Source organism: Marmota flaviventris, chromosome 3 (genome assembly GCF_047511675.1).
Source record: "Marmota flaviventris isolate mMarFla1 chromosome 3, mMarFla1.hap1, whole genome shotgun sequence".
Taxonomy (NCBI): domain Eukaryota; kingdom Metazoa; phylum Chordata; class Mammalia; order Rodentia; family Sciuridae; genus Marmota; species Marmota flaviventris.
The window spans coordinates 50866420-50883140 of NC_092500.1; the positions used below are offsets into that span (position 1 = coordinate 50866420).

The following is a 16721-nucleotide window of genomic DNA, read 5'->3' on the forward strand; positions in this document are numbered from 1 at the left end:
CAGGAAGTCCAGAGTCACTTCTTTTTATTGAAGCAAAATTCATACAGCAAACAATTAACCACTATCAAGCATACGATTCAGTGGCACTTAGTTCATTCACAATATTGGGTAGACATCACCTCTGTCCAGTTTAAAAATGTTTTTATTATCCCAAAAGGAAACCTTATAACCATTAAGTAGTCATTTCCCCTCTCCCCCCAGTCCCTGGCAACTACTAATCTCCTTTCTGTACTTATGGATTCGATTACGATTCAGTCAGTGTGTTTTTCTTTTCCTTTTTTTCTTTTTAAATTTTTTTCTGTAGCTGTAAATGGACATCAGGCCTTTGTTTTATTTATTTTTTTATGTGGTGCTAAGGATTGAACTCAGTGTCTCACACATGCTAGGCAAGTGCTCTGCCACTGAGCTCTATAGCCCAACCCCTTAGAATCGTTTTCATAGTTCAGTTGAAGTACCTGTAATTAACCCTTGTGGGTAAGGCATTTATGGGCTCTTCTTCCTCCTGAGTATTTCTTACATTTCATATTTTGCTTAAAGCAAGCAGACTCAATATGTACGTGAAAAGACAAGGGGAGATACAAACGAGTGAGGTTATCTCCTTTTTTAATCCCCAGAGCCACTCTTCTCCCTTCATCCTGATCTACGCCATAATCTACATAGGCTAATAAGAAATCATGGCTGGAGATCAGCTGAAGGGAGGACACTGATGTTGTATTTCCCTTGGCTTCTTCCATGTGGATTCACTGGAATTGGCTGCATCCCTTGACTGAAGGTCCCAGCTCATGTCAGGTAGCCCTTGCCACTTAGTAACTTTCTGAATCCCCATTCAACTAACATGTCTATTCTTGGCTTCTCTAAGCTTACAGGGTTATGGTGCTCTATGGTTTCTGGGCCCAGAGAACTCTACTATTTCTTGTGGTTTCCCTATAACCTTTCTACTCCTTTCTAAATAATTCATTTATTAAATTCACCTCAAATTATCTTCATTTGAGTATGTTGTCTATTTCTTGCCTGGACCCCGACTTAAACAAGCATTCTCCATCCCAGGGTTGTGTTCAGCTGTTGGTCCTCATGACTTGCTTAGAACCCTCTGCAGCTAACCCAGCTCAGTGGATTCTCCTGAGGTCAAGCAATGCCCTCTCCCAGCCCTCCAGTGCCTGCATATCTCTTCATGTTTTTAAGGTGCAGGTCCTCTGTGCCAATCCCTGAATGATGCCAGTCTCTTTTAAAGGGTTAATGATCCTGACTATGTATTTACTTATCTATCAGATGTTTTAGTGTCCCCCTATATAGGATGAATGACTAATCCGTTCATTTTTCATCTGGAATAAGGTGGGGATACCTTTTCTTCAAAGCTCTGCGCACTAATGCTTGAGCTATCCAATAAATTCAGGTAGTTCACAGTCTGATGTTATGAAGAATTGGAGGGAGTTCTTTGTGCAGAGTTAGAAGTTAGACAAGATTTTAAAAAAATATCCCTCCACATCACCAATGACATCAAAGTATGTATTGCACCCTGTTACAAGAGCAGTCATTGAAAGTTTGAGCATGGAATTAACATGATCCCAAATACTCTGAGAACTGTGTCAAACAAAAGAACATGACTTAAATTTCTGTGTCAGTATTATTAACATAGTGACTTGAATAACATAATAGGTGTTCATTCCTTAACTCATTGCATTAACAAATATCACTGGGCACCTATAATGTATATATCTGCTGTTTAGATTTTCTGGAGCATCACGGTCAGGAGCAGTACATACACAATTCCTGCTGCATAAGCTTATATTTTTAATCAAGGAGCAATTAATCAATAGCTAGTTACATAATTAATTGGCAAATTGCATGTATTATGAGTGCTGTGAAGGAAAAGTACAGGTTTTATGAAAGTTTATAATAGGCAGATTGGTGTGGTTTTCACTTCAAGGCAGGAATCCCTGAGGATGTGATCTTTGAGCAGAACAGTGGTAATAAAGCATGTGAAGGAGGACATAGGTGAAGATTTAGAACATTCTGGGTGGAGAGAATAGTATATATAAGGGAACTGAGGCAAGAGTGCCCATGGCATTCGTGTGTGTGTGTGTGTGTCTGTGACTGTGGATTGAACCCAGGGTTGTTCAACCACTGAGGTACATCCCCAGACTTTTTAATTTTTTATTTTGAGAAAGGATCTCGCTAAGTGTCCCAGGATGACCTTGAGTTTGCAATCCTCCTATCTCAGCCTCCCAAGTAGCGGGAATTACATGCATATGCCCCCACACCTGGCTTATAGAATTTTTGAAGAATCAAAAGAGGAGTAGGGACCTGGAGCTGAGAGGACAACAGCAGAATGGAGGAAAACAAAACTGATAGGATAAGCAGAAACAAGAGCATGAAGGTCCTCATCAACTTTCACCCTGTTACCTGGACAGCTGTTGAAAGGTTCTAAGCATGGCATTAACATGGTGGAATAGTCACTTTTAAAACACCACCCTGGACTGGGGAAGGTAGAGGGCATGAAAGGATGTCGAGATATAAGATGATGGTCACTTGGGCTAAAATAATGATCCTGGAGTTGGAAAGAAAAAAATGAAAAAGGAAGTAGTCAGGAAGTAGAATCAAGAGGAATGCATGAGGTTGAAAGAGAAGATGGAGTTGGGAAATAGCTCCTAAGTTTCTGGTTTATGTGATGTGGCCATTAACACACAAGGGAACTGGGAGAAGCAGCAATGGAATGGGTGAACTCACCCTTCAGATTTGGACGTAGGTCTGTCCTGCCTGTCAGACAGAAAAATTGTTCCAGTGGCAGTGGAAGTTCAGAGGAAGACATGTGCTGGACACATAAACTCAACCACAATCATGATAGTGAGCGGAACTGCAGGCTACTAAGGAAAGTCCTTACATGAGATACACACCCTCCCCTCCTCACCATGTTTTTCTGAATAAATTAAAACCTCTTTATGATATAATCTTGTTAGAAAGTTGTAGTATCCTGGAAGCTCCTGAATGTGAAAGCTTTATATTATATGCTATATATAAAGTTTTGGGGGAGCTAGGATTGTGGCTCAGCGGTAGATGCTTGCCTCGCAAGTGTGAGGCACTGGGTTCGATCCTCAGCACCACATAAAAATAAATAAACATAAAATAAATAAACAAAATATCGTGTCCCTCTACAATGAAAAAAAATTATAAAAAATAAAAAGATTCGGGACCATCCTTCAAATCAGTCTTTAAAGGATGTTATTGCAGTCATCAAAATTTTAAAAATTTTAAGTTTATTTTCTTGCTTTCTTCATACACATCAATTGTCTAAAATTACTTTTCTATCTAGCAATTCACCTCTTCTCTTTATTAGCAGAATTTGGGGTTTCCCATTCTAGCAACTGTGTATTTATGCAGGTGATTCGCCTTCCTTAATTTTCTCTGTCTGGCCTGTCATCACCACTGTTTCTCTGTGGACTCACTGAGTCAGGTACCTCCTTATCTTACAAATGAAGAAATGAGGGAAAAGGAGATGATGTCTTGGGCCACGTGACAAGCTCGTGGTAGAGAAGGGCCTCCCTCCAGCCCTCTGGTCCTGAGCCACACTGCCTCTTCCCTCAATCATGACTTCAAATTTTTCTCATCTCAGAATTTTGAAGTTTTCTACTTTAAAATTTAAGAGACTCATGAATCGCACATTTGCTTCCCCCACCTGGAAGTAGTGCACTCATTCCTTTAAAGCCTAAATGGGAAAATTACTACTAGAAAAGAGACTGTTGTTTGGGGCATGTCAGGCATCTGTGGGGGCACTTCCCTCCCCTCTCATTCAACAGTGCAAAGGTCTGGTTCCTTTTTTAATTATTTGTTCTAATTGGTTATACATGACAGTAGAATGTATTTTGACTTGTTATACACAAATGGAGCACAACTTTTCATTTCTCTGGTTGTACACAATACAGAGTCACACCATTCATAGAATCAAACTCAAACTATCACTATTTGCTGACGATGTACATATACCTAGGGTAATAATGTGCGTCTCATTCCATCATCCTTCCCACTTCCATAACCACTCCCCTTCTCTCACTCCCCTCTACCCAATCCAAAGTTCCACCATTCTTCCCTTGCCCCCCTTTTTATGGATCAGCATCCACATAGCAGAGAAAACATCGGGCCTTTGGTTTTGGAGGATTGGCTTATTTTACTTCACATGATTTTGTCTGTTTCCATCCATTTATCTGCAAATGCCATAATTTAATTCTTCTTTAAGGCTGAGTAATATTCCATTGTTTATATATACCACAGTTTCTTTATCCATTCATCTATTGAAGGATGCCTAGGTTGGTTTCACAGTTTAACTATTGTGAATTGAGCTTCAATAAACATTAATGTGGCTGTGTCACTGTACTATGCTGATTTTAAGTTCTATGGGTATAGACCGAGGAGTGGGATAGCTGGGTCAAATGGTGGTTCCATTCCATATTTCCTAAGAAATCTTCATACTGCTTTCCAAAGTGGTTGCACCAATTTGCAGTCCCACCAGCAATGCATGAGTGTACCTTTCCCCCCCACAACCTCACCAACATTTATTCTTGCTTGTCTTCTTGATAATTGCCATTCTGACTGGAGATGAAATCTTCGAGTAGTTTTGATATGCATTTCTGTAATTGCTAGAGATTTTGAAATCCTAGCCAGAGCAATTAGACAGGCAAAAGAAATTAAATGGATACAAATAGAAAAAGAAGAACTCAAACTATCACTATTTGCTGACAATATGATTCTGTGTTTAGAGGATCCAAAAAATTCCACCAGAAAACTTCTAGAACTAATAAATGAATTCAAAGTAGCAAGATATAAAATCAACACCCATAGATCAAATACATTTCTAGACATCAGTGATGAATCCTCTGAAAGAAAAATTAGGAAAACTACCCCATTCACAATAGCCTCAAAAAAATAAAAATACTTGGGAATCAAACTAGCAAAAGAGGTGAAAGATCTACAATAAAAACTACAGAACGCTAAAGAAAGAAATTAAAGAAGACCTTAGAAGATGGGAAGATCTCTCATGTTCTTGGATAGGTAGAATTATTATTGTCAAAACGGCCATACTACCAAAAGTGTTACACAGATTTAATGCAATTCGGGTTCCCTATTCCTCAGCTTCCTGATATCCCTGTTCCTGAGATTTCTTTCCAAAAGAAAAATTTTAATATTAATTCTTCATTGTAATTGGAACATGAGAACCATACAAGAATATAAGTTTCCATACTTAGATACAACAGGGAAAAGAAGAAGAAGAAGAATTTTAGAATTTATATTTAAACAATTTTTGATTATCCTAATAACTTCTTTTGAAATTCTGATATTTCATTATGATACAGGATGAATTTCTTATTATAATATTTGGGACCACTAGGGTCATAGATTTGGGATTGATTTTTAGATTTACATATACAAAATGAGGTATATTAGGGATAGGACCCACGTATAACATGAAATTCATTTATATTTCATATATACTTTATATACATAGCTCGAAGGTATTGTGACAGATAGGAGGAGCCAGCATCTTAGTCTACCAAGGGTGCTTTTTTAAAGATGAAGAAATTAAGTTATAAGTAACATGGAAACTTTATTATTCTCCTCTGTTAAGCAAAATAAATTTATCTTCAGACATGAAAAGACCATAAGAAAAAGCATAAGTGATTGTCATCCCACAGACCTGCCTATTAAAATCCAATAAGACTATAGGGAATTATTTGAAAAATAAAAGCTGCTTATCTTTAAGTTCTAAAAAGATGATATGGTCCCTGCTAAGTCAGAGTGTTGAATGGGATTTGACCAGAGCAGAAAGAACATTCACTAGAGAGCATGCTCAAGGAACAAGACAGCCAACTTCGGGGTGGAACTAGAGGCATCGATTGTGTGTGGCTGGCTCAGCTGCTGCTATCTTTGCTGTTAGAATGAGGGGTGGGCAGAATGAACCACCCTACTGATGGAAGGAGGCTACAGGTATCGACCAGAATTCTCTGCTGTGGTTGGAGGGAGGGACATTTGAGATATATAAGGTACAAACCACTGCTGCATACAGCATGGGAACCATTCATTATAATCTCCAAGGTGAAAGTAAAGGGGAATCTGGGTAGCATCATGACCAAGTGAATGTCTGAACAGAAACAATCCTGGAAATGAAAGAGAAGGGGAAAGAAAAGCAGGATATTGTTAATTGCCCTTGGCTAATGTCTGTGAGACCAGGGGAATTAATACAGCAAGAAGAGCAAAACTAAAGAGTAGCAGCCCCCCGAGAGTTAGGAGCGTGGGCAAATTAACCATGGGCTCTGGGGTAAATAGCCATCACACCTGAGAACCAAAAAAGCACCCTTGGTAGCCTAAGACCGCTGGCTCCTCCTAACTGTCATTAATGAAACTGCCCTGCAATTGACAGCAAGAGATACAAGACCTAATGTTCTCTTCACCTTTTCTCAGGACCAAGTTTTTTGGTTATTAATGATCATTTAGGAAACATGGTATCTATAAGAATTCTGAGCATAGGAATATGCATGTTGTTGGAATGGATGTTCTCATTCTACCTTATTTAAGAAATATCTTCTTTCATTTCAAAATGAAGATGGCTCTCTCACATGACCCTTTAGCTTTATGAATCAGTGCAAATCTCTAGGCTTCAGCCATAGAGGCACTGGTTTCTCAATTCGCTATCCCTGACTGGTGTCTTGATGATGAAGATACACTTATGGAACAACTAAACTAATTAATAAGTTTCAAACACCAGAGCAGCAGAAAATCAGAAAAATATTACAGACTAGCATGTAGTTTTGAAAAAGGAGATGACCCAAACGTTGGAGGTAATAATATCTCAATAATAATAATCTTTTATATGCATAGAAAAGTGTTCAAGTGTATTTTGATGAAATTGTAATAAACACCATGGAAAAGTACTGTTTATAGGTAAGTAGTCAGGCTTAGAAAATTTTAGCCACTTGTCTAAGGAATCATGACCCAAATATTGTGAAAATAAGAATTAAATGCAGGTGTTTAGCTTCAGGTCCAGAGCTCTGTCCCATATGACACCTGCCTCTTCCAAGCTTTAAGTGACATCAAAGTGTTCTCGTTGTTCACACATTAATGCAACACCTACTCACTGCAAACCTATGTGTTAATCATTATATCAGGCACTGCAAATGCTGTGATTGACAGGATATAGTATCTGTCTTCAAAACAAGCCTACAATCTGACAAAGGACAGAGGCAAATCCAAGCTGGTCATGATGAAAGAGTGAGGTGTAAGCTACACAGAAGGAATAGAGCAGGTTGCAGGAGCACATGTGTAAAACATCTTACCAATCATGAGTTAGAGAGGCATCCTACAGGAATTGATGTTTATACTGAGTCCCCAAGGGTAAGTAGGAGTTGAAGAGTGTTCCAAGCCAAAACTGAAGCATATGAAGTCACTCCTAAAAGGGAGGTGATTCTAAGACAGGCTCAGGACAGGGAAAGACCTGAAGGTTTATATATGCCACTTAGGTTACCTATTCCTGCTATTTGACAAATTAGAGACATCATCCATCCATCCATTCATTCATTAATCCATCAATGCATCATCCATCCACCTATCATCCATTCTTCTATCTCCCTGCCTTCCTCCTTTTCTTCCTTTCTTCTTTTTTCATCCATCCTTTCTCCATCAGCCTCCATATACCCATCCATCAGCCTCCATATACCCATCCATCATCCATCCATCCACCCTTCCTTCCATCCATCCATTTTTTCACAGTAGGTGCTAGATAATTATTGAATGAATTAATTTTTAAAATGTTTATTGAGAGACATTTATGTGTCTGGCACTGTGCCAAGCAATGTGGAGGACATAAAGATACAAGAGGCATTATCTTAGTTGGCAAGATGCTTAGAAGCTAATTGAAGAGATTTACACATGCACATATCGCTATAATGGAACCCTGATGGATTGGGGGCCCCAATAAATGTCCTCAGGTCTTATAGATTGTGGAGACATTATTTGAAGAAAACCTAAGTTTCAGTGATAAAATTAACAAGCTGACATCAGACTAAATATTCTCTTTCTTTTTTTTTCTGTTTGCTTATTTGTTTTATCTTATTTATTTGTTTGTTTGTTTTCCTATAATTTGCTCTTTGACAGATTCTGTGGCAACAGCATCGGGGCCATTACTAGTTGAAGTTGCCAAAACTCCTGGTGCCAGCCTTGGGGTTGCCCTAACTACCTCGATGTGCTGTAACAAACAGGTCATTGTCATAGACAAAATCAAATCTGCAAGCATTGCAGACAGGTGAGTGTCACAGAAAGCGCCTACCTTTAAAATTGCATGTGTATTTAAAAAATTATGCATATATACACACACACCACACATACACACTTACATAACACACATACACAGTAAAAAAAAAAAAAAAAAAAAAAAAAACAGCTCTCTTGCCAGTTTATACAAGTTTAAGGTAAGAAAACAAGTCAATATGTGGGACTTAAAAATTTACCTACACTATTGATCACCCTGGAATGTAATGTGATTTTATTCAATGGTTGGAGTACTCTTTATCAACTAAAAAAAAAAGTCAAGCAAACAAGCAAATTGTCTTACTGTGGAGCAGCTGACCTGGTCTTCATTAAGTCCAGTAGAGAGAAGTCAAATGTTTTCCTGAGTTGTTATCAGTTCAATCCTGCTACCATAAAATTGTATTCCTTTTGTTCTTACGTAAATAATATTTTAAAAAGAATATCATCTTTAAAGACAAGTCTGAGGGGCTGGGGCTGGGGCTCAGTGGTAGAGTGCTTGCTTAGCATGTGTGAGGCGCTGGGTTCAATCCTCAGCACCACATAAAAAATAAATAAAGAAAATGTGTCCAACTACAACTAAAAAAATATTTTAAAAAGACAAGTCTGAGACTACCATAGTAAATTAATCTTGGGTTTCACAACTTTCCAACGTCTCTTAAAACATCATTCATTCCAGCGTCATAATAAAAATCGTACTTATTTTCCTAATTAACATTTTAGACTTGTAAGGTAAAAAGGGAAGGGGAAAAAAAGATTGTCTTCCCACTTAATGAATTATTTTACAGCTCCTGAAAAGAAAGTCCTCATCTCTTGTAGTGGAAGCACTTCAAGTAAATCAACATGGAATATATGTTAGATGGAAGGGATGGCTTGAAATCTGGAGAAGTACACTACTCACACCAGTCTCCCCTGTGTTTCCAGCCCTCTTCTCCTCGTGGCTCCACAGGGATCCGCAGCCACCCCCACTGGTGGTCAGTCTACAGCTCCACTGTAGTCTTACCCTAACGTGCAGTTCTTTAACAGTGGCAGCCATTGATCCAGGGGTGTTCTCCAGTCCAATGGTGTAGGATGCTTTAATCGTCTCCCTCTGTTTTTTCCCATTCCGCAGGGGGTAACCAGTTTAAGGAGCTGTCCACTTGACTGGTACGTCGGGATGCTGACTGCTGTGTTTGCTTTTCTCCACTCATCCAGTAGCCAGCCCCTTGAATTCAGCAAGATGTAGCAGCTAGCCCCACCCCCAGCTTTCCCCTTGACTCACCACACAGGCCTGGTTTTATTACTCACTTGATTCCTGAATAATTTCCATTGCCATCAAGAGCTTTTGTACTAATAAATGTTTAACTCCAGAATAACAAAATAAAGCAGAATAATAAAGACCTGGTGCTCTGAGAGCTTATATGAAGGAATTCTGAGGAAGTAGTAACCGAATCTCCTCAAGTTATTCTCATTCACATATAAAAAAAAGACCCTATTCCAATTCTAGGAGTCATGTCTCTAGATTCTGAATAGCAGCCAACTCAGATTTATAGATAGAAACTCGTAGGAGGAAGAAACACAGAAAAAGTCAAGGGGAAAATTCTCCCTGTGCTACATTGTCCTCTTGCTCACTTCACAACATGCAGCATCGCCCATCCCCAAATAATATTTTTTGAAGAAGGACAAGAGAAAAAAAAAATGTTCCTTTGCATTTTTCTGCATTCTCTACAAGACTTTACATTCTGATTCACATCCAAGGTGCCTATAATTTGACAGATGGTGTTTCCTATAACACTCAAACTTTTCCTTTTTTTTTTTTTTTTTTGAAGTAAATGAAAACTGTGTGAAACTCTAACTATGAAGGACATGAAAGTCGTATTCCAAAGAGGAAGACACTTCATGGTACCCAGTGTTTCTCCTTCCCGTAGATGTGGTGCGCTGCACGTGGGGGATCACATCCTGTCCATCGATGGCACTAGCATGGAGTACTGCACGCTCGCGGAGGCGACTCAGTTCCTGGCGAACACCACTGACCAGGTCAAGTTGGAGATCCTTCCCCATCATCAGACCCGCCTGGCCCTGAAGGGACCTGACCATGGTGAGAGGATCCATCTCTTTATTTTGGTCTTACCCTTGTCACTTCCTCCAGAGAGTTAGAAAGCAGAAAGACACTGAATTCAATTCTGCCTTTATCGCTTCTTTTCAAAACAATAGGTTATCTTTGTGTACCCTGTTTCCTCTTCCAAATCTCTTTTTTCAAGCCACTCGTAATTTGCTGGAAATCCCAAAGTTGCAGAAAGAATCATTGTTGGAAATAGAATTTTCAGGGCTAGTACTATTTGATATTTTTTTTAAATGTCTTTGGTAGAAATTGAGTGTGGTAAGAAGGGGAAATAATTTGACTTCCCTATAGAAGTATTCATATTGAATTTCCAGTCTATATAAAAGTTAATAAAGGCAAATAGTAAAATTCACCTTTTAAAATAAAATATATACTGATAGAAAACTCCTCAAGTGTTTGGTAGGGAGCCCCAGTGGTAGGAATGGCTGAGCTCCTATATATTTTGTCTATTTTCTACAGTGGTGTTTTTCTTAGAAGAGAGAACAACCTTTCTGATCAAACATCTGACACAGGACAATCAATACTTGACTCCATTTATTCAATTAAAAAGTATCAGCTGAGGGGATCTGCATTTCAGTCTTGAAGTTCACAGTTATGTCTTCAGAGTATTTATGTATCATCTACCTGTTCACCTTCAAACAAAACCTGGTGTAAGAGGCTGGGTGTAGGGTCTCATGCCTATAATCCCAGCAGCTCAGAAAGTGAGGCAGAAGGATCGAGAGTTCAAAGCCAGGCTCAGCAAAAGCAAGGCGCTAAGCAACTCAGTGAGACCCTGTCTCTAAATCTACAGCTAAATAAATAAATAAATAAATATTTTTTTTTAAAAAATACAAAATAGGGCTGAGGATGGGGTTCAGTGATCGAATGCCTCTGAATTCAATCCTCAGTAATGAAACAAAACCTGGTATAAGTAAAAGGACTTGAGCCACAAATCAAATGATGTCAGGCTCTCCAGTAAGGTCTTTGTCCCAACTCCTGCCTGTGCCTTAAGCCAGTGCTCTCTTTATTTATTTCTTGAAGCCAGGAGCCTCACTTGCATTGGCCTAAAAGAGGGGAGAATACATTTCTGTCTATTTAAAGAAAGCACATTTTCATGAGAATTGAAATTTTGCTTATGCAGAGGTCATTTGTATTATGTGTTTATCACCTTCCAAAATGTGCTGCTCTTCTCTGCAGTGAAAAAAGAAGGAAACAAAAAAAGAACTAGATAATTTTCATACTGAATGAGTCAGCTGGATGCAACCTTTTTAATTAAATGGAGCTTAGACAGCCCTGGAGCTAATGAAAATCTCTAGTACACATTACCCTTATCAGATTTTAATTTTACACATCGGAGTAGAGAAATGATGCAGCATAGGCAGGTTAAGAAAAGAAAATCAGCATCATTTGAATAGAGATGCTAAGGAACTATAGGAAGGTGAAGTTCATGGCATACACACCATTCCTACCAGGAGCCCCAATGAGCCTTTCCTGCAAACAGGCCAAGAGGAGAGAACACTAAAATTGCCTAAGTTTCTTGAAAGTGGATCTTAAGTTGCATTGGATTTGGAGCATCGAGTGTAAGAGTGGGTGCTGGGTGGTGCATGTTAAGCATGATGTTTTGCTTGCTCCATCCTGAAACCAGTGAATCAGAAATGCATAACAGACCCTCTTAAAATGCTATTGTCTTTTCAACCTCATTTATTTTACTTTGATTTTCCCTGTACACAAATTATAAATGGCTCAACTAGTTTCCAACTCTTGAAATATTAATTAGTTTTACCTCCTTGCCAAGACAATTTAAAAAAATGAATATAGATACTAAAATGTATAGACCAAGAACACATGTTTTTTCTTCACTGTGGAAAACCTGATATTTATATTGGAGGGGCAGGAGGCTGACAGTTTATGTGACTCCAGCTTATACTTCCAATCCCATCATCAGCCTTTGCTAAAAGTTGTTCACCATCTTCCTAACCTAACATATTGGCATCTCCCCTACATTGTAAAATCAAAATCAGACTTGTATTTCCAAGAGGATATAAATACTAACTCCCAAACTTAATTAAATCATGGTCAAAAAAGAAAAATAGTATAAGAAAAATTTTGTTGTGTTTGAAATTTTCAAACTTCTATTTTTGTATTAGTCAAGTTTCACATAGTTTCAGTCTTTTTCCATAAGACAGTTCTGGTTATTGTTTCAAGACCTCTGATGCCAAAACAGCATGTCTCCCATCCCACAGGTAGATGGAGATACATTTCTCAAATTTTGTTAGCAACAAAGCTTTCACCACAGTGTTTTCAGGGCAAGGTGAAAAAAGAAATTCATGGTACCTTTGCTAGTAGAGAACCACATTAAAGAAGTTGACAAAAGTGAGTTTTCAATGAGGTTAAAAAGTATTCCCATTGAGGGTCTTTGGGAAATATAATGACAACTAAAGAAAACTGAGACTTTGGAAAAGAAAATGTGGCCAGTGTCACTAAACTAGTTACATTTAATACAAAGAGAACATTCCATTTATGAAATCCAGGGGCAACCAGAGCAACTGTTACCCTTTTTCTCAAACATCCTGGTCTGGGCAAGGAGAACAAAGGACAGCACCTTCCATGTTATATACCTCTTAAGACTGCCCCAGTGATGCCACCATGACATGACATGAAAAGCATTTTATATTAAACTTGCTGTTTGCTTATCTGCAATAAGGTATTCAGGACACACATAGGAAGACGCAGTAGAGTGTGGTGTGGCTGAGGGCAAAAACTCTAGAACAGACTTCCAGAGCTTTAAGGCTGGCTCCACCACGTGGGACTTTAAGCAAGCTTCCCAACTCTTCTTCAGTTCAGGTTTTCATTTGTAAAGTAGGGGTTATAATACCTGTCTTATGGGAATAAGATGGGATTATCGGAGATGATACATGAAAAATTGCTCAGCATAGTGTCTGGAATATAGTAAGAACTCAGTGGAAGCAGGCTGCCTTTTTTTGCAAAATAAGAGAATGTGTCTGAATGTGCTTTGCAAAATGAAAGAGCATGCCAAAAAATGTAACCTCTGATTATTAAATTCCTGAAATATTTACATAATACATGAAAATTAAGTGCACCGCTATAAAGCACAGTAGATTAGGAGTGTACATTCAGAAAAGAAGACTCTCTCCTCTGCCCTAAGTTATTTGGTGAAGACTTTTTGTACTCATTATCCATGGCATGCAATTTTGTGTATCATCTTATATAATTTTGTCTCTAAGTTATTTCATTGTATATGAAGATTCAGCCCCTAGTAGTAGTTCAAAGTCCAGGTAAAGTTTACAACAGATATTTAACCAACCTGCAACAATGGGCACAGTGCTAGGCACACAACAGGTAGTCAATAATAACTTTCTTATTGATTTATTAATTGGGCTTGACAGTCCTTATGAATGCTGAGGAATGTTCAAAGCAGTCAATTAAGAACTGGGTCAAAAGGTGGGTGTGGAATTCTGAAGCCCATTCACTGTGCCCTAACTTTATTTTAAACACAGATAATATTTTGTTTAGAGTACAGTAGGGTGGCTGTGGTTGTAGATTAGCCAGACCCAACAATAACTGCTTCTTGCTAAAAAGTTATCTTTTATACACCAAAGTGAATGAGGACGGTGAAAGATCCACTAGGGACATCCCTGTGACACTTTTTTATCCAAGAGAAAATGCAGCTGCTGTGTGGATATGGACACTGACTGCTATCCCTGCTCCCCTGTGCATTCATTTACTGATTTATTCCCACATCAATCAGTATGTACCAGGCACTAGTCCAGTTGCTAAAATATATCTAGTGAGTAAGGCAGTGGATCCCTCTTCTTGTAGAATTTAAATTCTTGTAGAAAGAGACCAACATTAAAAACTGTATTATATAAATAACGCCATTTCAGACAGTAGTAAGTGCTTTGAAAAATATAAAATAATACTGGGATACCATTTGAGAGGCCTCTAGTTCATCCAGGGACGTCAGCAGTCACTTCTCTGAGAAGGTGGCATCTGAGCTGAGACCTGAATGATGAGAAGGAGCCCGCTGCACAAATAACTGGGGGAAGAATAGCAAGGTAAAGGCCTGGAGGCAGGCAGGAAGCCTGGCTTGTGCTAATAACAAGAGTTGAGGCCAGTGAGGCTGAGAATATGAATGGAGAAGGCGGTGATGCAGATGAAGCTAAAGAGAGGAGAGCCTGCGTTGGATTGTGGGTATAATGATAAGCCCTCTGAACAAGAGTGACACGATCCAACCTAGATACTTAAAAGCTCCGCCTGGCTGTGTTGCGGATACTGAAAAGCAGGTGTGCAAGAGACGAATCAGGGAACCAAGTCTGGAGGTGATGCCAAGCTCTAGGTGAAGGAGGTGGTGGCTTGACCCAGGATAGTGGAGAGGGAGAGGAAACCCAAACAGCAATGGAGTGGAAGGAAAGGGCGGGATGATCTAGGACTGCACAGTTGGCTTTGAAAGTGTTTTGCAGATTTCTGACCAGTCCTCTGAGACTTAAGTGTTCAGTGAGTGAAATTTGTTGAGTGACTCACATCTATTTCCTTTGAAAAGTCCATTACTATATAAGTGGAGAGAACAGTAGGAGAATCAGTGTAACAACTCCCAATTCATTTGTTCTTATCCACGTCAGCACTACACTGAGCTCCTTGCGTGCTTAACCCTCACAGCAGTCCTGGGGAGCAGACGCTCTGATGACCTCCAGTTGGATATGAGGAAACTGAGGCTGAGCGGCTGAGTAGCTAGCCAAGGTCATACAGAGAAGAAGGGCAAAAAGCATCCAAAAACCAGATCGTCCTCATTGCACAATGACTGTCCATGCTAGGGCTTGTGTTCCATGTACTGTCTCACTCCAGAAAGCACAAGAAGCACATGGAAGCTGGTTTCATAGACAGTGTAACTTAAGTTCTTATCTACATAAATATATACATTCAGCCCCTCTACATGAATAACTACTGTTAAATAATTCACATGTAAGACACCTAACATTAGAATCCTGAAAAACTGAAAGAAATAAAACCTCATAGTTATTTTAACTTTTTCAGATCATTCAGTGAAAAACTTCCTGTCAATAGCAAACGTAATTACTCATATATCAGAATGCTGGGTAGAAAATCACATCAAAACTAGGATAGAAGCATGATAAGCACTCTTTAATAAATAAAAGGGGCACCAAGTCTTTGAAATAAACCTCATATTTTATGAAATAGATAGAATATGTGGAGTATTTCAAGAATTAACTATTTCTAATGGAAAAGCACTTTTTCCAAAAAAAAAAAAAATTTAAATATATTGAGACTTTTATCTTCTCCTTTTCAGTCAGGATACAGATAAGATTCTGATACTGACCGATGATTAGAGTGGTTTATTGCTGAGGAAAATCAAGTCCAAGTGATGGATCATGGCGTAATTAAAATGTCAGAGCAGTAAATTGTTATGTGTGACTAGTAACCCACACGAATCATGAGACAATGTGATTTATTGTTCCTTCTTTTCTTTTTCTCCAAACAAGTGCTACTAAATGGCCAATATTTGCAAATCTTTAATTACTAATCGTATACCATAGATCTTTTTGGAGCTGACTTTTAAGTTTAAAAAAAAATGTTTTTAATCTCTACTGCAAAACATAGGGAGAGATTAGAAATTGATTCAATGGCCATCCTAAAAGGAGAAAAAAATGGGTCCGACCCAGACATGCATTAGTCTTGGGAAGATGAAAAGTTTCCATTGCTGATGTTAATCATCTCTTTCGCTAACCACTGAGAAAAGGCAAAAGCCAAGTGAATTTTTTTCCTTTGCAATCAGCTTTCATTTTGTTACACTTTTTCTTTTTTATTTGTGCAATTCAGTTACTTTTTCCTCTTTTTTTTTTTTTTTTTGGTTCTTTGTTTGTTTGTTTTTCTTATTTCTCATCATCACTTCATGTGGGCAGTGAAAATTCAGAGGAGCGACAGGCAACTTCCCTGGGATTCCTGGGCCAGCAACCACTGCAGCCTTCACACCAACCACCACTATAATACGCACCACCCTGACCATTGCAGAGTGCCAGCCCTGACATTCCCGAAAGCGCCTCCTCCAAACAGCCCTCGTAATGTTCCAGGCTTTCTCCTCTTGGTCTTTCATTTAAATTATATTCTTCTCGCTCCTTCCACCTCTAATTCATTCCATCTTCTGCTTTGTGGGTGTTGCGTGCTTTTTTTTTTTCTTAGTAACGATGTGTTATTTGCAATATCTCCTTAGTCTTTTCCATCAGAAAGAATTTGTCGTTAAGAAAGGAAGTTAATGTTCAGAATTCTTGATACATGATTCAGGAAATAACAGTTCAGAATATTATATGGAGTATGG

The 16721-nt window shown here is 38.7% G+C and overlaps 1 protein-coding gene across 1 annotated transcript in view; it reads left to right on the top strand.

The window, feature by feature from the left end:
* Window positions 1-16721, top strand: part of Grip1 (glutamate receptor interacting protein 1) — a 630091-nt gene that overhangs the window by 533212 nt on the left and 80158 nt on the right. Inside the window, exons 8-10 of the mRNA XM_071609698.1 lie at window positions 8140-8287; window positions 10197-10366; window positions 16309-16464. Coding sequence (XP_071465799.1) covers window positions 8140-8287; window positions 10197-10366; window positions 16309-16464 — 474 coding nt within the window. The remainder of the gene's footprint in view (window positions 1-8139; window positions 8288-10196; window positions 10367-16308; window positions 16465-16721) is intronic.